Below are 15,491 nucleotides of genomic sequence, written 5' to 3'. Positions count from 1 at the left end.
AAGAGTATTTGGTATAGTATGTAACTATTGTCTAGCATAATGTAAATACTCTGGGATAGAGAGAGTACTAAAATAATAATTGGTAGAGTAGAGTGTATAATCACTGTGGTATGTCGGGGTGTTGGTGGTTCATGGGGTACACCCTCTCCCCGTCACTTATATATACATATATATATTTTAAATACTGTTAATACGTCTTGTTTTTAATGAAAATTAAAAAAATACCTTTCATTTAGGTTTTAATTTTTCTAGGACTCCCAGAAGAACCCTCACTTATAGTCGTTATAAGATAAAGACTTTTAAACCCTAATATTAATCACAGTGTAATTTTTCATAAAATCTGAGAAATATAGGAATAAATACAGCAAACCAAATGTATAATTAATCATTAGAGTGATAAAATTTAAATATACGGCACAAATTAAGATAGGTATACAGGATATGGAATGGCACCTTGCTATCAATATGTTCCGTAACCTGTATAATATCTTAATTCGTGATATACCATAAACGGAATAAAAATCCACTGACTACAATATTATTCACAACCACATGATTGAACAAATATTTTTTAAACACTAACTATCACTTTATTAATATTTAATTATAAACCCAATGCTTAAATGTACACTTGATATTATTTAATTAATATTACTATATATTTATATAATATTTAAATATTGTATAAGTTCAACAATTATAAAAAATTAAAAATCAAGTATTAAAGAATTATTAAATTAATAAACCAATCTACGTTTAAAGTTTAAAATACATATGATTAAATTTAACTTATTTTAAATTTACTACTCTGTACTCTATAGTTTTATCCACATCATGGTTGAAATGTTGAATACACTGAGACTAGAATAAGGAAACTAAACTCGTTCGGCGCCATAGATAATAATATATTTTTAGTAAAAAAAATGGAAAAAACGTCCTGAAATGAGTCTCACGATTAAACAGTCACATGCGGAGCTGCGTACGTCAAGGTTGCTACTTATACCGTGTAGTATAGGGATTACTCATGTTTTTTGCGTTTTTTTGGAAAATAAATGTATTATTTTGAAGTATTATCAATATCTGTGCATAGACCTAGATCTTTTATAGGTCCATGGTTGAATATAATATGCACGATAAACATGTACCTATATAAGGGCAAGGCACAGACTTCTATATTATAATACGTTAGTATAGAAGTCTGTGATTAATAATTACAGAATAGGTGAAATCAAAATGGATACTACAAAATTTACATTGGCTCTTATGGGAGGAACGGTATTTTGGGATGAAGTGCCACCAGATTTTGAAGAGTCCATTCTGATTTCAACTAATCTGTAATTTAAACCAAGAATAAAGAAATGTCTAAATATTGTATTTAATTTTAACTCGTGAATTTGAGCAGATGCAATATGCTTATTTAACTGTGACTGTGTTTAATATAATTATAATTTATAACAATATTCTACTTCCCTAATAACACAGAATAATCAATCAGTAGAGCGTAACTCTATGTAGGATTATTATAGGATTTTTTCACATTAATACTTTATGTTAAATAACTCAATATTACGGGTCGGTCTGATTTACTGAAGTGGGCAAACTAAGTCCGAATGGGCTGAAACTCCACAAGGGCTATTGTAATACCTCCTTACAACTCCCTACACAATTCCAAGTTGCCCCATCAAATTTCACCTCTGAGTTGCGAGGTACCATGGAAATTTCAAGTCTCCGGCAATAATAATTTTGCCTCTACATCGATCAGTCTGCAGTCAGTCGTCAGTCAAACACGCACTTTCAATTTTTCCCAAAATTTCCAATCTCCCGTGCAACTTTTTTAATTTTTCTTCCCGTAAAAACATTTTTGGAGTATTAAAATTATACATATATTTTTTTTGTTACATGGGGTCTATGAACAGTAGAATATTGCCTTGCCTTTCAAAAAAGCTGAGTTCGCTACAAATGGAACCCATCAACTTGAAATGTTGGATATCAAAAATAACAAGTACAATAATAACATAAAAAATTATATACGTAATGACGTAATGTTATTTTTTTTATGTATATTTTTTAAGAAAAACAAAATATTATTGAAGTATATTAAACACATAAAAAAAATAATATAGTAATTTTTATTCTAAAATACTTAGCTTCCAACTTTTGTCAGGTATTATTTTTAATGGGCTCAAAAGAATTGCATCTGAAAACAAATTACAAGCATATTATATTCATTAATTTATTATTCTCCATTTTTGATATTTCTATTTAAGATTTTATTATTAAGTTACCTTCTATAGTTTGTTCAGTTTCATTCTAAAAATATAATAATAATACACATTTTTAACTTTTGTAATTTTATTAATAACCATTAATATAATATAATGTATAAAAACTTACAAAAATTGGCCAAACAGTTGATTTTTGATGAAGAATAGTAGCCTGAAAGGATTCTAATGTTGTTTGTAAAGTGTGACCAATATCAAATTCTTCAAATCTCACGAGTAAGAAACATATAGATTTTACATTATCTATAAAAAAAAACAACTTTTATTATATTTTAAAGCACACCAATATACATTTTTTCCTGTTTTATACACATATAAATATATAATATAGTTAAAACTTCTCCCCATATTTAACTCATTGTGATTAAGTTGTTGGAACCAAGGTATTATAACTGATTATAACTATTGAAGAGAGGAGACTCAGAGATGTGAGACTGTGAGTGGCATGGGAATAAATGTAGAAGGAAGGATGACCACAGATGAGATGGGGGGACAAAGGGCAAAGAAAATGAAGAACCTATAATCAATAAATTATAAACAAAAATATTATCTGTATTTTCTTTTTTTAATATTTTTATTGCTATATATAACTGAAAATGAAAATATATACTAATCACTTTCTTAAAAATCAAAATATTAAAAAACTCAATGACAAAATACAGATAATATTATTGTTATTCATAATTTGTATGATACCTAATTTAAATAATATAATCACAATTATTAATGAAATAAAGGTTTTTAGTTTTTACTATATTAAAATGCATGTAAGACAGCAAAAATGTTATATTTTATGTTTGATGTTGCACTGTCTTAGAGAAGGTCAGCATAATATTTGGTTTCTTTCACAGACAAATGTTTCAAATGTTATGATTTTTGAGTTATCTTCTATAGTAAACTATCAGAGTAAAACTGTATGTTACAAAAATTATAGAGAAAACTATTTGTGAGGGTTTAACATATCAGTTTACTATATATAGTATAGTATATATTTTATAATTATAATGACTAAAAAAAATAAAAACATTTTTTTTGTAAATTTAAATGGTTAATATGTTAAACCTTTAAAAATATTATTTTCTATAATTTATGTAATTGGTGATTTTACTAAGATTACTCAAAAACTTAAAAACAAATGATTTTCCATGATAAATTTTGTCTATATTAGGCATACACCCAAGAGAAAACAAATAGTGTGTTGATCCTTTTAAAAATATGCTACATGGGCTTTTGGTGTCTTCGTCTTACAAATGTACAATATGGCAAATTAACTTTCACAATAATACATTTTACTTTGTAATTTCTAAAATTAGAGTGAATAAAATAAAATATAAAGGTAATCTTATGATCTATGGCATCTCGGAGGATTTTATTTATATTTTTATTAAGAAGCAAGGTATGACCATTTTAAACTGTACATTTTAAAATGATCATAACTTACTTAAAAATAATATCAATAAAATCCTCCAAGGTGCCCTAGATAATATTCTTACTTTTAAATTTTATAAGGTAAGTTCACTCTAGTTTTTAGAAAATACAGAGTAAAATGTATTATTGTGAACGTGCAATTTGCCATGTTGTACGTTTGTAAGACAGAGACAACAAATGCTCGTGTGCCATCTTCTTAAGGTAAAAATATTTTAACTTTAATAAATAACCTATGTAATTTTCAAGTTTTTCAACTATTTGTTTCAAGGTTAAAATTATAGTGGGTTCTTCTCGAAAATTGCCTTTTTTCAAATTCCACATTTTACGTTGTTGTTTACGGGCACTTCTGCAACTGGTTCTAGTGCTATAAATTAAAGTACATGCATAATGAGAAATAGGTTATAGTAGTATAGTAAATAATAAATATATATTACCTTGATGTACGATAAGATGATACACTACTAATTTCCGAACTTGTATCGTTTAAGTTATCTATAAGAACACAATATATCACATACTAATTTAAAGCTAAATATTTTAATCATACAAAAAATTACCATATTGAGTTGTATCACTAGAATTTTCTTTTCTAAGTTCGACTAAACGTTTCGCTAGAGTGACGAAATTTTCATTTTGTGAATTAATATCAGAGATGAGATTTTGAGCAGTATTTAAACAAGAAGATTTAATGCATTTTTCTGAAAAATAAAATAAATTAGTAGATCGATAATAGTTTAGATAAAAACAATACATAGGTAACCAACAAACTTATTATAACAACATTTAAATATACGTATTAAACATTTTATGATCGCAAAAAAAAAATGTATTTTTTTCACAAAAAGAGACAACTTTAAGTCCAACAATAATAAGTCACAATGATTACCTTGATTTGCATACAGAAAAATATTCAAACTTTCACAACATATTATATAAGAGATCGATTGAGACACCTTTTATATTCTAAATGTAGCGTTGAATGTATTGTTTTTACAACGATGTGTTTTATATTTTATCTGTTGTCAATTTGGGATAGTAAAAATTATACGATTATCAACTAGTTATCTGATAGAAAAGTGGAACTAGTTGGTACACTCTGGAGATCAATATTGAAAATTCTTAGTAGTTTTTGAAACTACACTTGAAAACTACTGTGAATTTGATGGAAACATTTTGACCCTTCGGATAAATTTACTAGATTCACTTTCTTATCATAAAAGACGACGAAGTCAAAAATAAGAGCATTTTTACTATTCCAAAAGTTGATGACAAACAAGAAAAAAAACTCACATCATTGTAAAACCAACACATTCATTGATACGCTCAGAACCTAAAATAGTTAAGTACGTATAAATATAGAACAATAATGATACATACCTAAATCACTATCAAGTATTGATCTAGATCGAGCTAAATATAATGCGTGGGCATAATCTTGAGCTTTGATGCTATAATCTACAGCTAATTTAGAATCCTTCAACTCAAATTCAGCAAAATCAGCAGCCTCTCTGAACTTTTGTGTGGATGATAACATAGATAAAATGTTTGCTTTAATTATTTTAATTTTCGAGTCACTAAACAATAATCATTTTACTTTATTTTATTACATAAAAAGAAGAAAAATTATATTAATTGTAACAGTTTTATTTACTCAAAATTTAGTTCATAAGATAACTCTAAAGATTCTTTCCAAAATCCACCTTTTAAATAAGCGCCAATAGCCTTATTACGTTCAGAACTTCGGTTGTATATTAAGGCTGCATGTTTATAATCAATTTTCGAATATAATAAATCGGCAAAATGTTTTGCAATAGTTTTATATCTAAAAAACAAAAAACAAAAGCATAACAAATGAATAAAAAAAATATTTTGTATTGTATTTTCAAAATAACCAACTGGTTTAATTTCCACCTAGAATATTAAAATGTTAATTATACTTCTATAGTTCTATTCTCACAAAATGAACATTTAATGCATGTATAGTACATTAAAATATGAACATTTATCATATAATTGATTTAAGATATAAGGATTAATAAAAGTTCTTTTTCACTTACTCAATTTGATCTTGATTAAATAATGTTAATGAATAAGAATAGAGGTTGTTATCTATAATATATTTCAAACATTTCTCAAACTGCCCTCCACATTGAACTAAATTCTTTAAGGCCAATTCTTTGTTTCCTAATTTATCATCAATTGTATAACGCATGTAATGGCATTCCATTTTTTCTAATTCTTTTAAAAATGGTACATATTCTTTTGGATCGAGTTGAGAATTATCTAATAATACAAAGAAGAAATAAATCAGCATAAATTATGCAAATGTATAGAAACACAAAAACCCAAATAAATATAGTAAATGCTTACTTATAATTTTCATAGCCATTTCTAAATTATATTCAGCAAGTGATGCTTTGTACAAACGATCTACATCGACTAAGAATAATAAGTGTTTTAAATAGTCATTATTCATTGATGCTAAATTTAATGCTAAATCAAAACGTTTTAATTTTACATAGCACCCAAGTAATGGAAAAGCATATATATCTTTGTCAAGTTTTTCCAAAGTGTTCATTAAACGTGAACATATTGTGAACACTTTACTATCTAATTCTTGAACATTGTTTTCTTGAAATTGAGAAGCATAAACAGTATTCAAGTAATTTTTGTCTTCTAATTCGGTTATGAATAAACTTATCCAAGATGGGTCTTTTACTTGGATGATAAATTCGTTTAGATCATCAATAAACTTTAAAGGATCTAAATCGCATAATACATTAAGATTTATACGTTCTTTGCGCAAAAGATCAAATGCCGTTAAATATTTTTGATCTTGAATCAGTTCAACAGCAGATAAAATTGTTAAGGGTCTTGGCTTAATTGTTTCTAAATTACCTCTTGGCAATTGTAATATAACCGAATTACCAGTTACTGTTATAATTTTTGAACCAGATTCAATTCGTCGATGATATTGATCATTATTATCCTGAAACATGTATTAAATTTGAGCAATTGTTCAAACAATTATAAAATAGCAAATATTTTTTTTATTACTTTGGTAGGATGTATATTATATGCAATCAACTTTTGATTCAATGTGGCAGCTAATACAAAAGGATATCGAATACAGAATGATCCTATGTTATTTAGAATCACTTTATCATTTTCAAAAAGTCTTTTGGATATACCGAGGGCATATATTTTATCGTCCATTATACTTAAATGTGTACATTCTTCAAGCAAACAAAGATAGGGATCAAGTATATCCAATTTTTCATTCCACAACAATAATTGTCCATCTGATAGCTGAATCAGAGCTCCTTTTGTATGGTTCAGAATTGTTACAACTGGTAGTTCAACAATATGTTTAGTTCTAAAAATAAATAAATTGCATAACTTTCATCTGTACCAATAAAATTTAAAATACAAATTGATAACATTTACATTTGTTTGAAATCATCATCAATTTTAGCAACACATATGTGATGGATATTTCCAATATCTGATAAACTAAATACAACAGTATTTTCATTTAACCAAAACCAATGATTAAATATTCCAGACATATTTGATACTCTGTAAATGGTTTCTAAAAATATTAAATAAAACAGTTTTTACTAATTATTAATTTAAGAAAAAAAATAATGACATTTATATAAAAATAAAATACATTTTGAAGAGCATTATTATTTTTAATAAAATTACTTTCGAGGTGGGAATTATAATGAAATACTAATTTTTACTTACTGCTTTTAACATACGATTCTTCGGTGTAATGATAAAAGTGAACAGTCTTATCAGAAGTAACGATACAAATATCATTTCCATTTTTACTGCAAGCATAAAAATAAATGATATTTAATATGTTTTAATAATTATTAATTGTTATTTGTTACACAATTTATTGTAACAATTGTTATTTGTTACACAATTTATTAGTGTAACAGCAAATTTCACGTGGTAATATTGTGTGATCCGTATGATATTGAATTCAGATTCACAAAGAAACTAATTTTACTCATCAATAATAGTGTCAGTCTTTTAATAAAGAAATGAGGTAACATTAAACATATATAAATTTCCATAAAAAATTACAGAATCAAATTATGTTTTCATATAAACACTGTGTCAAAATATTATGGATGAAGCTCACACATAATTTACAACATTAATCTGAACACGGTAATTTTCTATTACTATTATTTGGTATGTATGACCATTGATTTTAAAATACACAGATAAGCCTAGTATAGCATAGAAGTTTTCAGTGACTATAAATATGCTGTCAGCCGCTGGGTTCACTGTAGGCGATTGCACTAAGCATCTGTGTATTTATTATTTATTTATTTGAAATCAATGATACTTCCAAAAAATTATGTAAAAGCATTTGGAACCAAAGATACACATTTATTTATAATTTATTACCTATTTGTTATTTGTCTTATACATTTACAACCCACTACATAATACAATGTTTGAATAAATACTATTTTTTTGTAACAGCTAGAAAACCTAAAAGAAATAATTTAGAATTGATTTAGCTGAAAAAAATATAATAGGAATAAAATGGAATAATACTTTAAAATGATCTCATAATTTTTTTTTTATTTTAAAGAGAAATCTTAATAATATATATCAAAATAAAAATACACTTTATTATAATATTATTATTAAACATATTAAAGTTACAAATTTAGTATTGATTTTTTTTTTTGTACAGTTTATTATAAAAATCCTAAAATAATATAATATATAATATATTATATAACATAAAATTTCACATAAGAACTATTCATATAAATTTAGTTAGTGACCATCAACCTTGGAGCAATGTTCATTGACATTAATTCTTGGAATAATAACTTCGCTGCATATGGCAATTTAACTTGTGAAATCTGTGTTTTATTTTTACACCCCTTACATTCAAAAGTATTATTTCTTAGATTTGCAATTGCAATCAAGCCGCAGAAATTACATATATGTATACGGTATGGGTCAGATACTTCGAATAAACGTTCACGTAAAAATTGAGCAGCTCCATGAGCTATTTGACAATCTCGTTCCATCTCACCAAAACGCAATCCACCATCCCTAAAAAAAATGAAAATTCATTGAATATTGAAATAATTTACGATGTTTACATTATAAAATCTTACCTTGCTCTTCCCTCCATAGGTTGCCGTACTAAAATTTGAACAGGTCCTCTTGCTCTTGAATGTATCTTATCATCTACCATGTGCTTGAGACGTTGATAATAAGTCGGTCCTAAGAATACTTGAGCGTTAATTTTTCTTCCAGAAAAGCCATTGTACATTACTTCATTTCCTCGTAGCTGATAACCATATTCTTGTAATAGAGTTGAAATTTTTTGTACATTTACAGCATCATTAAATGGTGTAGCATCACCAATTTCTCCTTTATTTGCAGACACTTTCCCTTGTAAGCACTCAATTAAATGCCCAATTGTCATACGGGAAGGGATAGCGTGAGGATTAATAATAATATCAGGTGTGATGCCTTCACAAGTGAAAGGCATATCTTCCTGTCTGTATTGTATTCCACATGTTCCTTTTTGACCATGCCGGGAAGCAAATTTATCACCAATTTGAGGTATTCTTTCAGAGCGAACTCGAATCTTACAAAATTTATAACCTTCAGAGTTTAATGTTAATAAAACTTGATCGATGAGACCAGTTTCACTGTTCCTTAAAAATGTACTACAATCTCGTTTGGAGTATTTTTTAGTAGTTCCTTCAAGTTCATCTTCATTATCAGGAAGTGTCATTGTTTTACCAATAATAACATCATCACCAGATACTCTGAGACCAGGAGATATTATACCGTCGTCATCTAACTTATCATAAATAGCATTTCTCATTCCTTGACATGATTGGCGATTTGGTTTTTCAAATACCTCTTCTTGATCTCCAATTCGTTTTGATTCAGAGTCTTTATAAGAACGGAAAAAAACAGATCTGAAGAATCCTCTTTCTACTGCAGAAGCATTTAATATTACACTATCTTCTTGATTATAACCAGTATAACATAAAATTGCCACAATAGAGTTAATACCAGCTGGCAGTTCTCTGAAACGTAAATACTCCATAGATCTTGTTGTTACAAGAGGTTTATGTGGATAATAAAGAACATGAGCTAAGGTATCCATTCGAACATGAAAATTAGTTATGTAGACACCCATAGCTTGTTTACCCATAGCACTTTGGTATGTATTCCTAGGGCTCTGATTGTGATCAGGGAATGGAATGATGGATGCACAAACTCCCAATATCATAGCTGGATGAATTTCACAATGTGTATAAGTTGTACAATACGCATATTCTTTTTCTTGTCTTAAATCATCAGGTGACATAGCAATCATTGTAGTTTCTTCTTCCAAAGTATCAATATATTCAACAACACCGTTAGATACAAGGACTTGCCATCCATAATTGTTATAATCACGCTCTTTTAAGCTGTCAATATGACGTTTTTTTAGTAATAATTTTCCATTTTCAACAATTAGCAATGGTCGACAAATGCGACCAGCATCTGTATAAATTCTAATTTCACGATCACGTATATCACGAATAATACTAACTTCACTTACAATGATGTCCATTTGACGTCGAAGTTTTCTCAAAGTACCCATAAGTTGTTCAGGATCACGATGAATACCAACCCAACATCCATTTACAAATATTTTTGTTGCATCTACAATTGCCGAAGGAGCAATTTCTTCCAAGTTTTCCATACTCCATTCTTCCAAAAATTCCAAAATAGGCGATGGCTGAGAACCAACAGATATATAAGCCATCAATGCAAGATTTTTTACTAAGCCAACAGCAGCTCCTTCTGGGGTTTCTGCCGGGCATAACATGCCCCATAGAGTATTGTGTAACTGCCTAGGTTTGGCTAATTTACCATCTCGCCCAATAGGGGAATTTACGCGTCGTAAATGTGATAATGTTGAGGCAAATGTAAGTCTGTTTAACACCTGTGATACGCCAGCTCTTGCTTGATGGGCCTTCTTTTGATCGCCCCAATTTCCTGTAGCCAATGAATATCTTAGACCGTCGGTTATAAGTTTTGTTTTAATTGCTAGATCTAAATTAAAATCTTTTCCACGATCAATGAATTTTTGAGCATACATACGCACTTCTTTCATTAAATTTTTGAATAATCCTCTGAATAAAAATGCCAATAAAGGTCCAGCCAAATCCAAACGTTTGTTACCATAATGATCTCTGTCATCCAATTCACGCCTACCAAGTGAAGCTAAGAGAAGACGATGAACCATATATCCCAGGAAATATGCCTTTTTAGTTTCACAAAAATCTGATACTCCCACATGAGGTAACATTTCTTTTTGAAGGATTTCTCTAGCATACTTAATACGTTTATCTTTAGTTACTCCGGGTCTTGCTCCACGAGAACCAATAAAATTTAATGCTACATTTTGTTCTTGTATAACAAAAGCCTCATCTAAAGATGGTTTTACCATTTCCATCATTTCTGGGTCATCAAAATCATAAATGATATGTTCCAATATATCACGATCGGCTACAAATCCTAAAGCTCTAAACACAATCATAATGGGTATTTCTTGTTTAATATATGGCAAGATTGCAATTATTCTTTGGCCTATTGCGGACTTTTTTATACTTTGACCACCACGAGCCATCATATTAACCCAAAGAGTAGAAGTCGGACGAGATGAATGTTCTAAACAAGATCTTATTTCAGCCTTAAATGCATATTTTCCATCTTTCATACTAAAAACATACACAGTATTTGTAGCCATTTTTTCCTGAGCAATTAATACTTTTTCGGATCCATTAATAATGAAGTATCCACCAGGGTCTAATGGACATTCATTTAATTCAGTCAAATCACGATCGTTTAATCCAAATAGTAGACAATATGTTGATCTTAACATTATTGGTATTTTACCTATGAATGATTTAGAATGTTGAGTAACAACTGGTTCTTCACCATCTTTAATCACAGTTTTTGTTATATCTACATAAAGTGGAGCAGAATATGTTAAATTACGTAATCTAGCTTCATTGGGCATCATAGGAGATGGAGAACCATCTTTTTCCCAATGAGTAGGTTTAGATAAGTAAATTTGTTCAAACTTAATTTGATACTTAGTAGGGGTATCAATTTCACCGTGTGTATGCTGCGATTCAGCTTGTAACTCAATCTGAGGAGAGTCTTCTACAATACGCTGTACGGACATTTGAATAAATTCATCAAACGAGTCCAACTGCTGTCTTACCAGACCTTTTTCATCGAAATAAGAATTGATTACTATCCAACAAGCTTCTTGCCAAAGTTCGCTTGAAATGTCTTCGGTCTCCTCTTCTTCCTCGTATTCATCGTCACCCAAGTCGTACATGTTTTATGTTAAGATGCTCTCCTTGTTTTTATTTAATTTAAAACTATTCAGTATTAATTGAAACAATTATAACACGTTTAGCACTCAACCGTTTGAAAACAATCAACAAATAATCATAATCCATTTACATACAATATTCAGTAATCAGTATAATATAACTAAATATTAATTCACTACTATCAAGATTCAAGAGGAAAATATAAAAAATTCCAAAGATGATATATAAATTGTATAGGTTATATTTACGTTTATGAGAAAAAAAAGCGGCAAAATTTGAAAAATCTCATGTCATTTACGTCATACGACATCATAGAGTAACATTACTCTATATACGACATACACGTTGAATAGATTCAATAAATTAATAAAGATTAATATTAAATTTGTTTTATGATCAACTTTATTGTTTTAAAGCTACTTAAAAATACTTAAATAAACCAAAGTATTTTTCTAATATAATTTATCGTGAATTTCCTGTTTTCTTAATTCAATATTTCAATATACCTAACATTATTAATTATTTAAAAATAATGGAAATGAAAACATTTTGAAAGATTTTATATTAAATAATTAAATAAAAATAAATATTCAGCGATTATTAGTCAAAACTCAAAAGTCGTTATCCTTTGTTAAAGACACAACCTTGGAAATTTTAATTTTTATATTTAAACTTTGTTTTATAATTAGATGCAATAATTTAAATATTGAGTTTGAATTCAAAAGATTAGAATATTAGTTTGGAAAATATAAATTTTGTACTAAAACAAAAATTGAATAATATAACCTGTAAGGCACAAGAAAGTCAAGCGTTGATTTTGGGCGGCAAAAATTTTTAAAGATATTGAAGGTGGCAAAATTAAATAAATACAGGTAAAGAAGAGCAGCTTAAAATGTTCACTTTAGGAAGGAAAATATCTAATAACTGCCCTGGGTATGACTACTAATGAGGAACCTTGTTTCAAATATTTTGAATTGAACATTTTATACATACAAAATTATTTGTACATTTTCATGATTTTGAAAACTGTTGTCATGTATGTGCACTGGTGTCGTAAGTTATCATTTTTGTGATCTAGCTAAAACTCCCTACACAAAATTATGACAATCACGTGATTAAGTTATTGTGTAGAATGTTGATTATAATTAAACAAAAACCCGTTTGTCAATAAATATTATGATTTGACAAAAACATGTACCAAGATACTACAATTTTCGTGAATTAAAAAGTATTTAACTTTCTTTTAAATATAGGTTTTTATATACATAATATATAAATGTATACTTTCAATATTACTCACAACCTTATAGATTATATAGTTTATATATTTGTATAAAATACTTGTATACCTATCCAACCATTTAAATATATATATATTTTAAATTACTATTTTACTGAAAATGTTTTTAGTCAATAACTGTAATTATTATGTTAATCATTTTTAAATATAATTTATTATACAATAAAATTCGCTTAAGACATCATTTTCCGCCATTCCCTATACTAGTTAATGCCCGTATAAGAAGCTCTTTCCAGCTGGTCTCTCGAAGAGCATCTTAAGTGAGTTTTACTGTATATTGTTCTTTAAAATTAATTTGGCCAAAATATGGAAGAAACTAATAGATAAATGTTATATATTGAATAATGATGTATATCACTTTTACCATTGATATTCACTTTTATATTATAGTATGCTATTTTTATTACCATCAACATTTCTTACCTTTGGTTGTGAGGCATATACAATATACTGTCCACAGGAGAATCTACGGTTAACTTTACATCAAACATTGGAGGTGGTATTATAACTTGTTTAAAAGGTGTTAATAATACTGAAGCTGAAAAACAAATAGGAAATAAATAGGAAAATTCCAACAATTAAGTAACAAAATAATATTCTTACAGTAATCTATGACAGCAACCCAGTCTAGAGTTCCAGGACTTGAAGTACACAAAGTTTCAGCCCAATATAGTGTATAGTAACTACCATTGTCAGTAATTAATTGTAAACTATTGTCTAACAACCATTTTGCAGTAATTATTTTGTTTTCAATTGTCATCCATTTTTTAATCTGCCACGCATAATTAGTGCACGACAAAAATAATAAATAATTACTATTAGAATCAGCACACTGAATACACAATATCGAAGAATCATAGTTCCACAATAACTGTTTCACCTGTTATTTTTAAAGCAATAAAACAATATTAATTAGCATAATAAGACTAAATTGTCTAAATATCAACTAACATTGATTGTAGACGGAATTTCAAAGTTTCCATGTTTGAGTCCATTTTTTTCCATAAAACTAATAAAATATTTTTCATTTGTATGTTGGGAAAATGATATAAGTTCTTTAGTAGTTTTCCAACTCAATACAGCTTCCACTCCTAAAGCACAATAACAATAAAAATGAAAAAAAGGTTTGCATTATCCCTTAAAATAGTAGGGTATTCTACCTGAAAGAGGTTCACTTATGTACTGTAAAATTCCATCTCTGTTAAATATTTTAATAGATCTCAAATTAGATACTTTATCAAGAAATCCAATTGCAAACAATAAACTGTCAGATCTCCAGCAGATATTTATCGAATCATCAGAACTGTCTCCGTCTCCAATGACTTCCTTCACAACTCTTTTAGATTTCCCTTCTGATCCATGAAACTGTGTTTCTTTTTTTCCCCAGCCAACATTTACCAATAATTTTTCTGATAGTTCAACCCCGATAATGTTGAAATCATTCAAGGTTTCAAAACACTCGGTGACTAGTGTAATATGTCCTTGGCTGGTCAATAGAATGATGCGTTCAAAGTCAGGACTACACAGTATGTTGGAGATTAAGTCTTCACACTTAAACGCAATTTCTACAATATTTTCTTGTATCAATAGTACATCGCCATTTGAACAACCGACCACAAAGGAATCCCACGGCTCGTAGTACGCGTAAGACGTGATATTGATGTTGTCGCAATCCGGGGAGATGTACACATCTGTCAAAGATAGATTCACTACCAGACGAGGTGTGTCGTTTAAGTTTAAGCGCCAAATGGAGCTATTGGTCGAGTAACATAACTCACCGTTGGCAATTATCTGAACCAATTTAGCGTCTTTTAACTGTTCAACATGTGTCACCACAGACTTGTGCAGCTTAAGATTTTTCATAGTGAACGTGTATTGGAATTATCAATTTTTAGCACTTTTCGAATTGTAATTTAGAATTATTCAGACAAAAAATACTGGATCTGAAATCACCAATGTCTTATCACACATCCCGCACACGTGAATAATAATAATATTATGAATTGTATTATCTTTTATATGGAAGTAACTCCACAGAATAAATTCTGTGGTAACTCTATGGATTAGCCGATCAAAGAC

The 15,491-nt window shown here is 28.5% G+C and overlaps 2 protein-coding genes across 2 annotated transcripts; both read right to left on the bottom strand.

Annotated features, from left to right (window-relative positions):
* Positions 1 to 2,040: 2,040 nt before the first annotated feature.
* LOC132952141 (elongator complex protein 1) lies at positions 2,041 to 15,396 on the bottom strand. Its single transcript, XM_061024316.1, has 17 exons — positions 14,573 to 15,396; positions 14,364 to 14,503; positions 14,016 to 14,292; positions 13,836 to 13,950; positions 7,461 to 7,546; positions 7,158 to 7,302; positions 6,768 to 7,086; positions 6,081 to 6,699; positions 5,768 to 5,993; positions 5,362 to 5,532; positions 5,088 to 5,284; positions 4,268 to 4,408; positions 4,145 to 4,202; positions 3,941 to 4,074; positions 2,395 to 2,525; positions 2,286 to 2,310; positions 2,041 to 2,197 (listed from the first exon to the last, which is right to left on the bottom strand). The coding sequence occupies exons 1-17, from the start codon at positions 15,273 to 15,275 to the stop codon at positions 2,130 to 2,132; spliced, it is 3,555 nt and encodes a 1,184-aa protein (XP_060880299.1). The 5' UTR covers positions 15,276 to 15,396; the 3' UTR covers positions 2,041 to 2,129.
* Positions 8,299 to 12,242, bottom strand: LOC132952142 (DNA-directed RNA polymerase II subunit RPB2). Its single transcript, XM_061024317.1, has 2 exons — positions 8,870 to 12,242; positions 8,299 to 8,804 (listed from the first exon to the last, which is right to left on the bottom strand). Exons 1-2 carry the CDS (start codon positions 12,112 to 12,114, stop codon positions 8,516 to 8,518), a joined length of 3,534 nt encoding a protein of 1,177 aa, XP_060880300.1. The 5' UTR covers positions 12,115 to 12,242; the 3' UTR covers positions 8,299 to 8,515.
* Positions 15,397 to 15,491: the final 95 nt, after the last annotated feature.

Source organism: Metopolophium dirhodum, chromosome 9, assembly GCF_019925205.1.
Source record: "Metopolophium dirhodum isolate CAU chromosome 9, ASM1992520v1, whole genome shotgun sequence".
Lineage (NCBI taxonomy): Eukaryota > Metazoa > Arthropoda > Insecta > Hemiptera > Aphididae > Metopolophium > Metopolophium dirhodum.
Note: the sequence above shows the minus strand (reverse complement) of the source record. Positions and strands in the feature narration are given on the sequence as shown.

Excerpts from the sequence above, each read along its gene's own strand:
- LOC132952142 (XM_061024317.1), bottom strand. The coding sequence starts at position 12,114 with ATGTACGACTTGGGTGACGATGAATACGAGGAAGAAGAGGAGACCGAA. Across the intron at positions 8,805-8,869 it reads CCTATGGAGGGAAGAGCAAG|GGATGGTGGATTGCGTTTTG; the intron begins GTAAGATTTTAT and ends CATTTTTTTTAG.
- LOC132952141 (XM_061024316.1), bottom strand. The coding sequence starts at position 15,275 with ATGAAAAATCTTAAGCTGCACAAGTCTGTGGTGACACATGTTGAACAG. Across the intron at positions 7,547-13,835 it reads TATATGCCTCACAACCAAAG|TAAAAATGGAAATGATATTT; the intron begins GTAAGAAATGTT and ends TTATGCTTGCAG. Across the intron at positions 6,700-6,767 it reads ATAATATACATCCTACCAAA|GATAATAATGATCAATATCA; the intron begins GTAATAAAAAAA and ends TACATGTTTCAG.